The sequence below is a fragment of the Electrophorus electricus genome, chromosome 2 (assembly GCF_041902795.1).
Source record: "Electrophorus electricus isolate QZ-2024a chromosome 2, ASM4190279v1, whole genome shotgun sequence".
Lineage (NCBI taxonomy): Eukaryota > Metazoa > Chordata > Actinopteri > Gymnotiformes > Gymnotidae > Electrophorus > Electrophorus electricus.
In genome coordinates this window covers 22,607,501-22,623,447 of record NC_137498.1, presented here as the reverse complement: position 1 = coordinate 22,623,447, position 15,947 = coordinate 22,607,501, and the positions used below count along the sequence as shown (strand labels likewise).

At 42.5% G+C, this 15,947-nt stretch overlaps 1 protein-coding gene across 6 annotated transcripts in view; it reads right to left on the bottom strand.

The window, feature by feature from the left end:
• Positions 1-15,947, bottom strand: part of stxbp5a (syntaxin binding protein 5a (tomosyn)) — a 78,347-nt gene that overhangs the window by 46,321 nt on the left and 16,079 nt on the right. For all 6 annotated transcript variants that reach the window (XM_027015519.3, XM_081695623.1, XM_035529111.2 and 3 more), the window contains 2 exons: positions 3,817-3,898; positions 2,117-2,217 (listed from right to left, as the gene is read on the bottom strand). In XM_027015519.3, coding sequence (XP_026871320.2) covers positions 2,117-2,217; positions 3,817-3,898 — 183 coding nt within the window. The remainder of the gene's footprint in view (positions 1-2,116; positions 2,218-3,816; positions 3,899-15,947) is intronic.

The window sequence follows — 15,947 nt, the reverse complement described above, 5'->3', positions numbered from 1 at the left end:
GTCAGAGGATTTGTTGTGCAGCAAGACAGGGGCCTCTAGCACAGCCGACAGGCATTGCCCAGGACACACACTCGCTGCGGAAGAGCAGAGAGCACCCGCCTCCAAGGCCATGGCTCGGACATCATGGGCCAAGCTGCTAGGAGCTGGAGCGTGGAGGTTAAAGCTTCACTCTCTGGAGCTGATAGCTTACAGTGCTGACTACAAGTAGACAACACAGTCACTGAGCGAGACTCTGGATTCTCTTTTTTTTAATGTTTCTGAGAAGTTTAGGCATTTTTTGCCCCCAGTTAATCACACCTGACACAAGTGTGATGCACGCACGCACACGTGTGCACACATACATACACGCGCACGCACACACATACACACACACACACACACACACACGTGCAGACACTCCTACCTCTCACTACCCTGTCACTGTTTCTTTTATTATGAGTTATGTCTCTATATAGCATTCCATGTGTCTCATAATTACGTTTTACTGTTGACACAGGCTGATTTCTTCAGGTAAGAGGAGGTGAGGTCAGATGAAGTTGTTGATCATTTCTGCATGTTTTCCCCTCGGTGACTACATGTACCTCAGACCTCAGCATGCGCTCCAACGCGCTTCAGGACACACAAGAGCCAGAGGCTGCCGCGGGCCACTTGTTCCCTCATCTCAGCTGGCCCCGGTTGTCGTGACAACCTCCGACAGCTTCCTGTCAAGCTGTCGACGCTGAGGCAGCGGGAGTGTCCTGAGAAGAACTGTTCTGGCTCTGAGAGCTGCTTTCCTGTCCGAGACAGGAAACGACTACTATGACATTCATGGTGCACACCAGGTAATCAAACTCGTGTGGGAGCTGATATCGACCTGTATTTGTAAAACCTCTTTCAGTAATAGTGACGAATTAGGGTCAGGTTTTAACAGGCTCTTTAATATGAACACACAAGATGTGCCTGGTCTTGTAAAACATGTGATCAATTGTTTTTACCTTACATGTTATTGACAAGCTGTCCACTGATGTGATTGGTTTTGTCAGCTTCTATATTTATGAATTTTATGACCTGCAAGGAAGCAGATGTTTGCCTGTCTAAAAGCCTCAGATGACATGACATTCCTTGACATGTTTATCAGAGGCCTGTTTTGTGGACACCGATTTTGTTTATTTTTAAATTCCGCTCTTAGGCTGTCTGTGAATCAGACTGTCAGTGTTGATCCTCTGGGCTTTATCTGACTCCAGAAGGTGGACCCTCTAAGATTTCCCTTTAATGACAACTCCATCCTGATTCGGTAATCCCTTTGAGACTTTGTGTACTCTATTCACGTTGGCATGCTTCGTTGTTCCTGCTCCCCTGGGCACTGAGAAACTTGTCGAGCGACATGCTTGATAAATGTCACACACACACACACACACACACACGCGTGCGCACACAAACAGACACACACAGACACACACACACACACACACACACACACAAATGCGGAGATGTAGCAGGAACTCGCTCACCCCTAAAAGCTGCTGTTGGCAAGCTGTCGCTCTTGTCAGCATGCGGCCCCGCTGATGGGAAGTGAAGGGATGACTCCCCTCAAATTAGGATCAACGGCTGCACGCCATTGGTCGAGATGTTTAACCCTTTCCTCCGAAGATCCAGAGGCACGGAATAGGGCACACAAGTTCTTGGGTCCTCAGCCAAACCTCATCAGTCTGCTTTGCTTTTAAAAAATATTTCTTTCCTAGAGTAATATCCAGCTACCATGAAGTGATGTCATGCAATTAGCCCTGCGCCTGTTGGCTGAATTTTACCATATCAGCTTTTGCTGCAAAACAGCCGCAGGACATTGTACCAATCGAGTAACAAAGGTGGGGAGGTGACGTTAGAAAGCCTGGAGTGGAGCATGGCTAGCGGGGGGTGAGTTTCTGTCCTGGGCCTGAGGGGCAATGGGAACAACCCTGTCTCACACTCTCTCGCCCTCATAAGCGCAGGCCCACAGCCCACCTGAACAGCGACCACCCACGGATGCCGTTGCCCCACCTGTGCCTGTTCTGCAGCTGGAGTTGGGGTCAGCTTTGTGTGGGATGCAGGGACAGCTTTATGTGGGAGGTGGGACCTGCTCCAGGCCCCAGTCATTTACCTCTCCCTGTTGAACTTGAGGGAGTGCAGCACGGCTGGTCTCTTCTGACGCAGGTTCCACAAGTGAACACTGTCATCAGCTAAAGCACTCACTAGCGCCCCCTGTGGAACAGACAGAGACAGACAGACAGGCACACAATGAACATTACAGAGAAAAAGATTTTAACCTGCTCCCAGACATGAACTCAAGCACTGGATTGTCATGTTGAACTCAAAAGTAGCCTGCTGATTATACTGAGTTTCTGTTGGGTTAGAAAATTCTAGAAGGGGCCGTGGGTGGTGGAAGTATGCGCGTGAGAGTGAGAGAACTGGAGTGAGGAAGAGAGATACGAAGGAGAGCCTGAGCGTGGGTGAGAGACACACAAACAGAAAGAGGAAAAATAAAAGAGAGGAGGGTGAAGAGAAACAAGCAGTGGGGACAGGAATGGTGGAGCAGATGGCTGAAATATCTTCTTTTTCCTGAGGCACTGCTATATACCGACCAAGCGGAAACACACACACACACACACAACAGCAAGCCTTTCAAATGGTAACAGGAGCTGAATTTAAAGCAGAGCAAGCCCTTTTCTCCTAGTTGACGATGATTCACAGACTGTGTCTCTGTGTGTGTGGGTCGGTGGGAGTGTGTTTGCGCGTGTGTATGGAGAGCGAGAGACCTTATGCCTTCTCCCGCAGGCTCTACTTGGTATGCCGACACACACACACACACACACACACACACCCAAAAGAACTATGTGGAGAAAGAATTCTAGATGTCCTAAAATTAATGCATTCTTGGTAAAATAATGGAATGATCACATTAGAAAAAAAAAATACTGCAATACTATTGTTGGCTTTTTGGTCTCTTCAGAACTATAAACAGTGTTATTTATTTTGATTAAGAAAACGAATAAATTGACATGAATCAGTGACAAGTGCAACACTTTGGACAATTACCATAGTGCATTAGCAAATATTTACAATGTGGACAATACATTGCCTCTATATGTCTCCAATAATTGTATGTACCAGCAACATCAACTGCCATCACACAAATTCATAGGACTATAACACCCATGCACTAGCACCGTCTATGTTAGCAGGTGAAACTGAGGGCAGAGTTGCCTCAATAGTCTTAAAGTGCAGTGCAACCTCCTTGTCTGTGGGACCCAGTGGCATGGCTGGCCCACTGCCGGAGTCGATGGAGGGGAAGACATCTCGGCATACTCTTGACCCACGACACTGTGAAAATTAGTTTTTATTTTAGGTTTTTATTTCAAAACAAGTTTTTGGAGGGAACACAGTCTGCCTTGTAACCTTCAGGGATGCACACCAGCTAGTCTTAGAAAATAAAGGATCGGGTTTGTGTTTGGAATGTGTGATGAACTGGTAAGCAGAGCACCATTCTGTTTTTACTGTATACACATTTTTACTTATGAGCAGGACACAAAGAAGTGTGCAGTACATGGAAACTGTGTGCAACAGGTACGAACAGGCCCCTTTTAAGGGAGGACCTAAGGGTGAAAAAGGTGCTGTTTGCTCCCTACTTAGACTCCCTCTAGGAGGCCAAGCGAGCTCTTGACAACAAAGGGCGTGAGAGAATGGATCATGGGAGCCTCTTGACAGCTCATGCGGGATAACCGGAGCTATCCCAGCGGATTTAGGGGCACAAGCATTCAGTGAGGAGAGAGAGAGAAAGAGAGACTACACAAATGCACTCACCTCATTGATAAGGAACTGTAACTGGATAACGGCCGCTCCACTCTCATGCTGACAGTAGCATTCCACACCGGGGCGACCAAATCTGTTGGGGGGCAAGGGGTGTTAAGGAACAAACTATTTCAGGACGAGAAAGAGGGTTTTAAACCCTAGAGAGAGAATAAGACAGTAATTCCCTGTAATGGAAGCATGTCAAAGAGGATAAGTGTGAATGCAGAACGTTTTCAATCATTTGTCAGTTATCCTCTAGGACAACCAGACCCTCGGGTAGCTAATTACTGTATCTCACTATGGCTACCAGTTGTGTAACTCTCTCAGTCATGGTTACTCCAGGGACCCAGACTGGAAATGGGAACGGTGTCTTCCCATGACGAAAAGAAGGCAGAGACTGGACACATTCAAAAATAGCCAGTTATAGAACTGGTTATAGTTGAATATGCCTGTTCACCTGCCTGCACTGACACAAGGGCGTCTCTGTGTGTGTGTGTGTGTGTGTGTGTGTGTGTGTGTGTGTGTGTGTGTGTGTGTGTGTGTGTGTGTCTGTGTGTGTGTCTGTGTGTGGGGGGGGTGGAGGGTGGAGGGGAATACCAGAGGGTGAGACACATCAGACTGCACCTGTATCACCTTCCAGTCTACTGTGTTTAAAAGGAAACACTTCAGATGGCAAATGTCGGAGTCCTTAAATCCAGAATATGCCACTCCAAGCCCACACAGAGGCAACAGACCACAAATCCAAGCACATACACATTACATTTAGGTTTACATGTTGCCAATGGTTTTTAAACTGATATGTCAAATATGATATATTCATTGTTTATATGTATAAAATTCTAAAATATGAAAGTAATTCCATTAAAATACATCAAATATGAATTTTATCATTATTGGGAAGATTATTGGGAAGATTCTTATTTGGCTAAGTTATTGGGAAGTTTGGGAAGATTCTTCTTAGTCTTGGCTATTATTCTAGCATAAACATTACATTGGAGGAGGCTTTGGGTGTTTACGCATTTTGTGGTATACTGGAGGTAGCTGTGAAGATGCTCAGGAAATTCAAGCACTTCCTAAACTGAAGGCTTACTACAGAAGACTTAATGCTTTGTCTGCTCTGTCCGTTGAAAATACCAGAGATATTTGGTCCATCACAAAGGATTGTGCTGAGTGCATGTTGCATGAACTTCACCTGAGTGAGTGCATGCTTTGAGAGCTTTGAGACCTAATTGAGACATAAACTAGCAAGTAAGAAAATCACACACACACATACACATACTCAGCAGTTAGCTTCATTATCTTTGCTACAAAGTTTCATCAATCTTTGTTGCATTTATTATATTTTATGACGACACTTTTATGGTCACATAGATAACAAAAGTTATGTATGCGGGTGGGGGTTCAGGTGTATACGGCATGACACTGTGTTTGATGTAACGTTTATTCAGGTTTTAGTGCTACACTCTAAAACTAATAAACCATTTTGCAGTGCAGTGTCCTTCGTATTTAACCTTGAGCAAGCAAACATGCATATGCTGTTCATGAAGCCTGCCACATGACACTGAGATTCTGGGAAAAGCACATAAAGAGAAGACAGTATCATGATGATCAGGACACATCCTGGGCTTTTACCAACATAACACACACACTCTCAAATTTGCACGCATGAAGCTGCCTGATCCCCATCGTGTCATGGAAAATGTAACAGGGTCTGTGTGCCAACACTGCACAGAGCTACACAGAGCTGCACAGAGAGGATCTTAACAGCAGAGAAAGAGAAAACCACACCTAATCAGCTAAAGGCAGCAGAAAAACCCTGTTTAGAAAAGCAAATTTGCTGCATTCATGACAGCCTCCTTCACTTGTCTGTAACTCCATTCTTAGACTGGTAACTAAAAGAGCTTCTTCCTATTTCCATCTAATAAAGTCAAGTTAATACTGGAAGAACAGCTGTATTGCCCACTAAACCGAAGCCAATTGGACCACCAAGCACACAGTATGCTCAGCACACTCTACAATGGCAAATTGAAATCTCACTACATATAGCCTTAGAGAGCAAAGAAAGGTCCTGAACCCACAAAGCATGCAATCAGAAGACAGCATGCTTGCTGACAACAGAATAAGACACAAGTGTGCAGTGTAACAGCACGCAACCACTGAAGCTAACGCTTCTCCTCAGGTAGCAATGACAGCAAAAACCAGCCCCTCAGGCAGGAGGGACGCACAGAGCTGACGTTGTGTCCAGTTGAACAGCGTCCAGGAGCCGTACGAGGCCTGTGCTGCTCCGTCTCCCTGTCAGAACCTCCGAGCCTTCCATAAATGCACCAGCCGTCCAGAGGGAAGAAGGGATGAGAGCAAGAGAAAGAAAAATATTGGAAGTCTGTACAGTGGTGGGAGGTGCGGTAAGACATATGGGAATCATTTTGGTAACTCTCCTCCTCTCTGTGTGTGCCACCATACCTGTGGCCCTCTATAGTGCACAAGTCTGAGGTGGAGACTTCCGCAGATCTGCTAAGTTGGGTTTACACTGTGCTATTATTTTGACAGTTACACTGTTGCAGACGGCAATCGCTAATTGAGAAAGAATGAAAAATCTGTGGTCTTGGAGTGTGTAATGTGTCAAGATCCATAGTGGTTGACTTAGAACCTTTGCAGCCAAAGATTATCATGGATTATTATGATTATCTTCTGGCACTGTCAGAAAGTTCCAAAATCCCACTACTGGTATGACGCACATCTAAAAACATCCGATAGGGAACAGACCCTGAACAGCCCGGAACAAAACACGCCTCCTGCACCAACCACAAAAAATGGCAGTACAGCGAAACAAAACTGAACTAAGGCAGCAGAGAAAATGTCTCCTTTTTACTAAGGAATCGAGTCGCATATAGATAAAAGCAGAAAGTCATAATTTTCTGGCACCATGGGTTTATCGTCAGAAACTTTTCATCATATAGTCTATTGACAGAACAAGCGAGGTTGCAGTCTGCCATGGAGTTTGGTCACGATGTCAGCTGTAGCATATGATGCAGTGCAACAAACAAATAAGACCACTCAGGAATTGCACAGTGTTAAGCCAGCCTTAGTGACATCTAAGAAAGTTCTTTAGCGTTCCTACAAACAGCCATAATCTGTTTATAAACAAATAGTGCGTTAAGCGCATCATCAGCGCATCACAGTAGGAGGATTTAAGAGCACACGCATGAGTGGGTGTGTCTGTGTCACTCTCTTCAGTAACGGTGACATCAGAAACATGGAATTTCAGGAAAAAAGGGCCTAAAGAAGCAGCATGTGAGACAAAAAGAGAGCAAAGAGAGAGGGAGAGAGAAAGAGAAAGATATCCCAAGGGCTGACGATAGTGACAAGTATTCTGTTCTGACGTCAAGCCTTGTGCAGTCATACACCACCCTGTCAAAGAGGAGGTAAGCACGTATACACTGACAGACAAGACACCTAGAGACGCACAGACACACGCACGCACGCACACACATAAAGCATGCTCATGGGAAGGATTAATTCATTCTCTAAATAAATAAACTCTAGAGACACCTTTGATTTATTAGGACCCCAAACAATTACGGCTGTGTGCGGCACGGCTGTCAGCGCAATAAACTGCCTTCACCTTGAGGACACGCCGCCACACACACGCACGTGCCATCGCTCCTGAACCAGCCGCTCTGCATATACAGTCAGCAAGTACAGGCTGCGTATGGCAAGGGAGATTCATCAGCTAAAGACCAATCACAGCTTCTACGAAATTGGATCTTAACTGTGTACACCCACACTCAGACCCATAAACCCAACACTTTGGCCTTCAGTACTGCATTATGTCATCCTTACTGGGGTGGTAGAGAAATATTACATGTGGGGCATGCAGAAATAAAGGTTCAATAAGCAATACAGTCACATGCTGCATATAAAGGGCATATTACTAGATCCATACTAGATGTACGTTGCTACATTACGGTAGAAAATAAATTAAGAGGTAAAATCATACTCTATTTAGCTTTAATTAAAAAATCTATTTTAATGTTCAAAATGTAATTTAAACTTCTGCCTCTACCTGTATATCTGTTAGATTCGTATACTGGTACAATAAAGACATAAAAGGGCAAATCCAGCAATAAAACTTACTTTTCTTACACAAAAACATAAGCTTATCTAGATCATTGGTCATCTATAAACAAAAATAAATAAGACATGTAAGACATCTAAGAATATAACGCCTCATTGCTCAGCTCCAGGCTGAGATACGGCGCTCAGCCTCTTTTTGGCATGGTGCATGACACCTCATTCTCGCCCACCTGTGGCTCAGTGTGGATGCTGTCACCAGTTCTAGCTTTTGAGATCTTGAGATCAGCCTGTTAGGTGAGACTCTGTAGCATCCCCATGCCCTGGCAGCATACTGGAGAGTCCAAAAAAAAAAAATACAAAGAAAAAATACCACAACGGTCACCCTTAAAATGCTTCCCCCACTCTGCAAGCTGGGTGTGATGGGTTCCTGGAGTGATTTCAAGAATAGCTGCAGTGTGGCGTATTAATGAACCTGCATCTGAGTCTAAAATTAGTCTGAACCATTAAACATCACTCACTACATAGCCACTGAGAAGGAGGAAATGTCCACAGTAAATGTAGTGTGTGTGTGTGTGTGTGTGTGTGTGTGTGTGTGTGTGTGTGTGTGTGTCTGTGTGTGGGGGGGGTGGAGGGTGGAGGGGAATACCAGAGGGTGAGACACATCAGACTGCACCTGTATCACCTTCCAGTCTACTGTGCACAATTTGTGATTAGTTGCCTCATGAAGCTGGTTAAGAGATTTCCAAGAACATGCAAAGTTGTCATCAAATTAAAGGGTAGCTAGTTAGATATTTGTTTAAACAATTAAACAAAGATTTAAAGATCAATTAAAAAAGATATTTGTTTAATAGAGCATAATCCTATGTGTTATTTTATTGTTTTGTAAAATGTTGAAAATTGTAAAATAGTTGGTTTGACAGGTACTCTATATGGCATTGAGAGAGAGAGAGAGAGAGAGAGAGAGAGAGAGAGAGAGAGAGAGAGAGAGAGAGAGAGAGAGAGAGAGAGAGAGAGAATAAAATTATTCTGATATGGGTGATATGCTGATATGATATTGTTATTATTCAGTTAATGTTTAATTTCATAATGGGGAAAATATAAACTTCATAATGTGGAAAAGATGTATCAAATGACATTGACCGTAGTATGGTTGGTGCTGGTTTGAGTATTTCAGGTACTACTCATCTCCTGAGATATTCACTCACAGCAGTCTCCGCAAAAACACAAAAATAAATCCACTGAGCAGCAGGTCTGTGGGCAGAAACGACTTGTTGATGAAAGAGGTCACAGGAAAATGGCCAGACATGTTCAAGCCGACAGGAAGGCTCCGGTAACTGAAATAACCTTTTCTTTCCAGCCGTGATGAGCCAACCAGCATCTCAGAATGACCAGCAGGTCAAGGCTTGGACAGAAGATCACATTGTGTTCTGCTCCAGTCAGACTTTAACAAGGATTTGAGGCTACAGTGGGCACAGGCTCATCAAAGCTGACAGTGAAAGATTGCAGACATACTGCCAGGTCCAATGTATCTTGATACAGATGGCACAGTTTGATGTAAACAGCACAAATCCAAGGATCCAACCTGCTTTGTGCCTTGTGTCAACACTTCAGGCTGCTGGTGGTGTAGCGGTTTGTGGAATGTGTTCTTGGCACACATTGGGCCCTTAATTCCAATGAATCATTTGAACCCCACGGCCACTCTGAATTTGGTTAGTGACCATTTGCTTCTTTTATGGCCACAATTTACCCATTTTGAAGGCAACTTCCAGCATGATGACATCACAAAGCACAAGTCATTTTCAAACGGATCCATGACCATGGCAACAAGTTCGGTGTAATTCCATGGCCTTCAGGTCTGAATCCAATAGACCACCTCTGGGATGTGACGGCACAGGAGACTCGCAGTTTGATGCTACAGCTGACGAATGTGTAACAATTATGGAATGTAATCATGTCACTTGAACCACAATGAACACTCTCAAAGGAAGGTTTACACGACAATACCAAGATGAGCTGAGACATTTACGCTCAAATGGGGATCCACACAAATAGACACACACACACACATATGTTTAATATATATATATATGTGTGTGTGTGTGTGTGTGTGTGTGTGTGTGTGTGTGTGTGTGTGTGTGTGTGTGTGTGTGTGTGTGTGTGCAGAAAAGGAATCAGAAGATTTTTAATAGCCATAAATTAGAGGGGCCAAAAGGACAGTGAACACACACACACACACACACACACACACACACACACACTTATACTCATTGACAAGAAAATGCCATAGCTTGATAACTCTGGAATTCACAAAGTACAAATGAGTTGTGACATATGTGCAGCACTTGGCAAAACTAACAAAGGTGTGCAGACTCCAGAAACGACATGCTGTGAAAAAAAAAAAAAAAAAGTGAGTGGGGCTATTAAAGCTCATTTCAGGTGAAGATGAGATGCCATCATCTGAAACTAAACATGTAAAGAAATGCGATTTGTCATGTTAGGAGACGATCCTGATACTTGAGTTTTATGTGGTGTTAGTAATTGTGTTTGTAACATTAGGACTGCTTGACTGCAGGCCTGGTAATTGGGTGTGAACCCTGATTAACTTTCTTTTGTTGGGATTTCAGGTATGTAAATTGCTTTGGAACAATTAGGTCGCATGACTTGTGTATTTGTCTTGCAGATTGTGAGTTTATTGCCGCTCCCAATGAAGTACAGACTGTAAATCTGGTCCAGGGCTGCCTGTTATCCGCCTTGCTGTATGGCTTTGGTTATGTAAATGTTCACCTGTATCGGCTTTGTTTTCTTTTTTTGTCATTTGTATTATTTGATGTTTTTCTCATTCCACTTCCAGTCAGCCATAGGCACATATTTAGCATATGCAATACCCACTCCTAACCAGCCAGCTCGTATGGCTGTAACTTTGTTTGGAAAATATACAGAAGGTATTTCAATGTATGATGAAATGTATATATTCTTGTAGTACATCTTCTAATAGATGGCTCTGTTTACACTTTTGCTTACAGCCTTTGGTTAGTACAGTCTGCATACTTTTGTTCATATGTATGAACAGCTATAGTGCCAAGCAGACTTCCAGGCCCCCTTGGAAAAGATAAGCAGAAATGTCAATTTAAAATGTCTGTGAGGTTTATCAGCTTGATCTTGCGCTTAAAATATGGGATAAATATGATCATTCAGCAATATAAATTTATTCAAAAAGAAAAAGACCATGAAAAATATCTGCTACCATATTTTGAATCTTCACTATTTGATAATGGGTCTATGGTTACTACTTTCAGGACTTTCTTTCTTCTTGAGCTCAGGGGATGAATACTATTAATAAGTATTATTATTAATTGTTTGAAACATATGGACTAAGCCTGGCATCGAAGGAATGGGTGAAGGAGCCTCAGTTGTGATTTAATGGAGAAGGTGGTTAACACTGGAATGACTGAGACCATTTTGACCATGGGATGTAAATAGCTTTAAAAAAAATTAAACTCTTTATGTCTACCAATCTTTAACTTCAGTTATTGAAAATTTTAGTACAAAGCCCAGAAAGGTTCTGAGTATTTCTATCTTAAAAGGCCATAGTGGTAATTTTGACTGTATACATTATTAAACAACACCTCATCTCATCCTTTTTTCTACTATTCCTGCATGTCGGAGGTTACCTTTTTAACATAGGATTAAAAAAAGGGGAAAAAAGTTAGGATTTACTGTCTACAACAGAACTTCCTGAACTTACTTTAAAGTGCCTTCTTTTGTTGACTGCAGGGTAAGACTTGATTTTGAAGTTCTGCCAGAAAATCTAGCTTTTTTATGTGTCCTAAGATCCACTTGCAGGACCAGATGGAGATTTTAGTTGAACCACTCATGTAGGGGGCTACCAGAAGGGTGTACACTCAAACCTGATGTAGGGGGCTACCAGAAGGGTGTACACTCAAACCTGATGCAGGGGGCTACCAGAAGGGTGTACACTCAAACCTGATGCAGGGGGCTACCAGAAGGGTGTACACTCAAACCTGATGCAGGGGGCTACCAGAAGGGTGTACACTCAAACCTGATGCAGGGGGCTACCAGAAGGGTGTACACTCAAACCTGATGCAGGGGGCTACCAGAAGGGCGTACACTCAAACCTTTTTAGTGTTTGCAAACAACAGCTTAAGTTACGACTCTTTACCAAATATAATGTAAGTTCTAAAGTAGTTGGGACTGTGCAGACTGTTAAACTGCAAAAAAAAATAAAATAATAAATCATGAAATGTAACTCCTAATTGTAGAACAGCTTGCTGTTCTGCTCTTTGTGCTTTTACTGAGGCATACTGGCTCTCTAAGTTGGACTTGGCCATCAACGACTGAAAATGCTAAGACTGCATTTAGCTCTCTCAACCTTCCAAACACACCAAACAAATTTTTTTTGGTATCTCCCTTTCGTTATCAATTCCGTTTTTGTTCATTGCACATCCACTCGTAAGAGTCAAAGGGTTCGGGTCCAGTGTACTGCGGCATAGCTGGAACATTAAACCGTCAAAATGTTGGCAACTCAAATTCTTTGGCAAGTGACAAGAGCTTTCTTAGCTGAAATATGGCCGTTCCTGAGTTATGGTGTGTATTATAGAAAGTTCACGGAGGGATTTTAAAGCACCTTTGTGTTGTGCCCTACCCCTTGTGCACTGTGAGAAGGAAAGGTAAGACCCGTTAAATCACTGACATCTGCCTTCTAAAAAGGATCGTGCAGTACTGCAAGGCTGGTGAACTAGACAAGCAGTTAAATAGGGATAAAGCGAGAGAGTTTGGGGTATCGAGGCTACGCTTTCCACATCACAGACTGCCTTGGGTGCTTTGCCTGATCCAGTTATATGGTCCTTCTTTGGACTTTTGGAAAAGAAGAAGGCTTTTCAACTATGAGAGTATCATGACAAGTGATACTGTAGAACTGATCTGCCAGTGGCCCTGGGTGGAGGGGTGCAGTTGTATGGATTTTAGGATTTATGCTGACAAAGGTAAGCTGCTTTTATTATCCTAGCATCAATGTGAGCAGATCAGCTGCAGTCTGCATGACCTCTTGTGTGCCTTTAGATCAAAAGAGGTAACCACCACATCACCTACAGGTGACATACAGTGGGGAAAATAAATATGATTTTGTAAGTTTACCCCCTTACAAAGACATGAACACTTTAACAGAGAGAGACAGAATATAATAAATAAATAAATAAATAAATAAATACATACATACATAAAGGTTATAAACTAATTTGTATTTGTTTAAGTGAAATATTTGTATTTGATCCCCTACCAACCAGCAGGACCCCCACAGACTGGTTATGTGCCCAAGAAACACACAAATGAGTCCTGTCCCTTAAAAAGAAAGTACTCTTAATCTCACTTCATTATGTGTATAAAAGACACCTGTCACAGAATCAGTCTCTTCCATTCAAACCTCTCGACCACCATGGGCGAAACCAAAGAGCTGTCAAAGGACATCGGGGACAAGATTGTAGACCTGCAAAACATCAGCAAGAAGCTTGGTGAGAAAGAGACCACTGTTGGCACAATAATTTGAAAATGGAAGAAATACAAGATAACAGTCACTTGCCCTCGCTCTGGAGCTCCATGTAAGAGCTCACCTGGTGGGTTAAGGATGATTCTGATAAAGGTGAGGTGTAAGCCCACAACTACATGGGAGGAGCTTGTTAATGATCTCAAGGGAGCTGGGAGCACAGTCACCATGTACAGGCCCATATAAAGTTTGCCAAAGAAACACCTGAATGATTCAGAGAAAGCTTGGGAGAATGTGATGTGGTCAGATGAGACCAAAATTGAGCTCTTTGGCATCAACTCGACTCGCCATGTTTGGAGGCAGAGAAATGCTTTATATGACCCCAAGAACACCATCCCCACTGTCAAACATGGAGGTGGAAACATTCTTCTTTTGGGCTGTTTCTCTGCAAAGGGTACAGGAAGACTTCACCACATTGAGGGGCTGATGAACAGGGCCATGTACCATAGAACCTTGAATGAGAACCTCCTGACCTCAGCCAGAACACTGAAGATGGCTCATGGATGGGTCTTCCAGCATGACAATGACCCAAAACATATGGCCAAGGCAACAAATGAGTGGCATAAGAAGAAGCACATTAAGATCCTGGCCTAGCCAATCTCCACAGCTTAATCCCATAGAAAATCTGTGGAGGGAGCTCAAACTTCAAATTGCCAAGCCACAGCCTCAAAACCTTCAGGATTTGGAGAGTGTCTGTAAAGAGGAGTGAGCCAAAATCCCCACTGAGACATGCGCAAAATTAGTGACCAAGAAACGTCTGACCTCTGGGCTTGCCTGCAAGGGTTTCTCCACCAAGTGCTAAGTCACGTTTTGCTTGAGGATCAAATACTTTTTTTTTTTCGCTCAATCAAATGCAAATTAATTTATAACCTTTATTTAATGTTTTTATTTTGGATTTCTTTATGGATATCCTGTCTCTCTCTGTTAAAATAAATCTACCATGAAAATTATAGACTGTTCATGTCTTTGTACGGGGGTGAACTTACAAAATCAGCTGGGGATCAAATAATTATTTTCCCCACTGTATTTCCTATAATACTATCATGTATCCTTTGACAACATTCAATACACATTCACTAATGCTCAGTTGAAGGTGGAGACTGATGAATAAGTGCTGGTACACCGGGAATCCCAGAAGGTGGGAGGAGCTAGTGTGGAAGCAGCTAGTGATAAGATGGAAGCTACCCGAACAGACATTCCTTCCTCAGAAATGAGACCCAAAATTAAAAGAAAGAATTAACAGAGAAAGTTAAAAGAAAATGAAAAGAAAGTTCATTTACCAAATCCAGAATACATGGGACCCAGTATTTCAAAGCCAGTATATAAATGCAGTAAAGCTACAAGCAGGTGAGCATACTGTTATGACTACCAGGATGTATAAGTTGTAGAAACCTCTATTAATGAATGAACACAACAAAGCTCACTGATTTTTTAAAAACGTTTTGTTTATATTCTTTATTCTTTATTCTTTTTAATTGACACTGGAACACTTTGAGGTGTGGACTGTAGCCTGCACAGGCATCATGGTTTGCAGTAGCTATAGAACTGTAAGTTCTAGGTGTTGTAAGAAATTGTACCATAATGATTTAGAGACCCTGCATGTCAGCAAGCCAAGTGACCATGAGTCCGAATGATTTGAGTTCTTTTATTGTGGCTTCAGGTATGATTATTTGTTAGCTAATGAACTGCTTCTGAACAAGTGTGCATAATTTGATGAATGTGCTGGTCTAGTATGGACCAGGTCCATCACTGCTCTTACGGAAGTTACTATTGTTACTAAATCTGGTTACAGTTAATTTGCCATCTGTCTGTCTGTGTTTCATTTCCCTTTTTCCCATTTTTGTTGCTGTTGTTGTTTGTTTGTTTTGTTGTTGTTATTATTATTGTGGTTCAGATTACAATAGGCCTAAGAAATGTATGCACTGACATCAGTATTGCGTCTTATAAAACATGTATATCTGTGTGTGCACCTTTGATTTGATTAGTAGATAGGTACGGTATTTTAATATCTTTGTCTTCTGTCTGTTGAGGAGATCAGCAGAGCATGTCTGTCTTTATGAATTAATTATTTATTGCTCTCCACATTTCTGATTAATACAGTAGCCTAATAGTGTTTTTCCCGCATATGGTAGAATCTGATAAGACCTCTTATCAAATTTCTGATAACAATTTTCAGTGTATATTTCAAATGGAAAGACAGACAGCAAGAGAAGCAGAAAAAGAGAAAGATAAAAAGATAGAGGGAGAGAAGAATGACAGAGAGTGTGATAGAGTGAGAGAAAGAGACAGAGAGAGACAGAGAGAAAGAGAGAGAGAGAGAGTGTAAGGGAGATCGGCAGGATGTACACATCAAGTGAAAGGGGATACGCTGCAGTAGAGAAAGAGGATTAGTATGAATTAGTTATGAATTAGTTATGAATTAGTAAATCAATGTTAACATTTAAACACAGTTATGGATGGCATACAGCACTGCAGGGCCGTGCTGCTGGGACTAGGTCAGTAATATCAA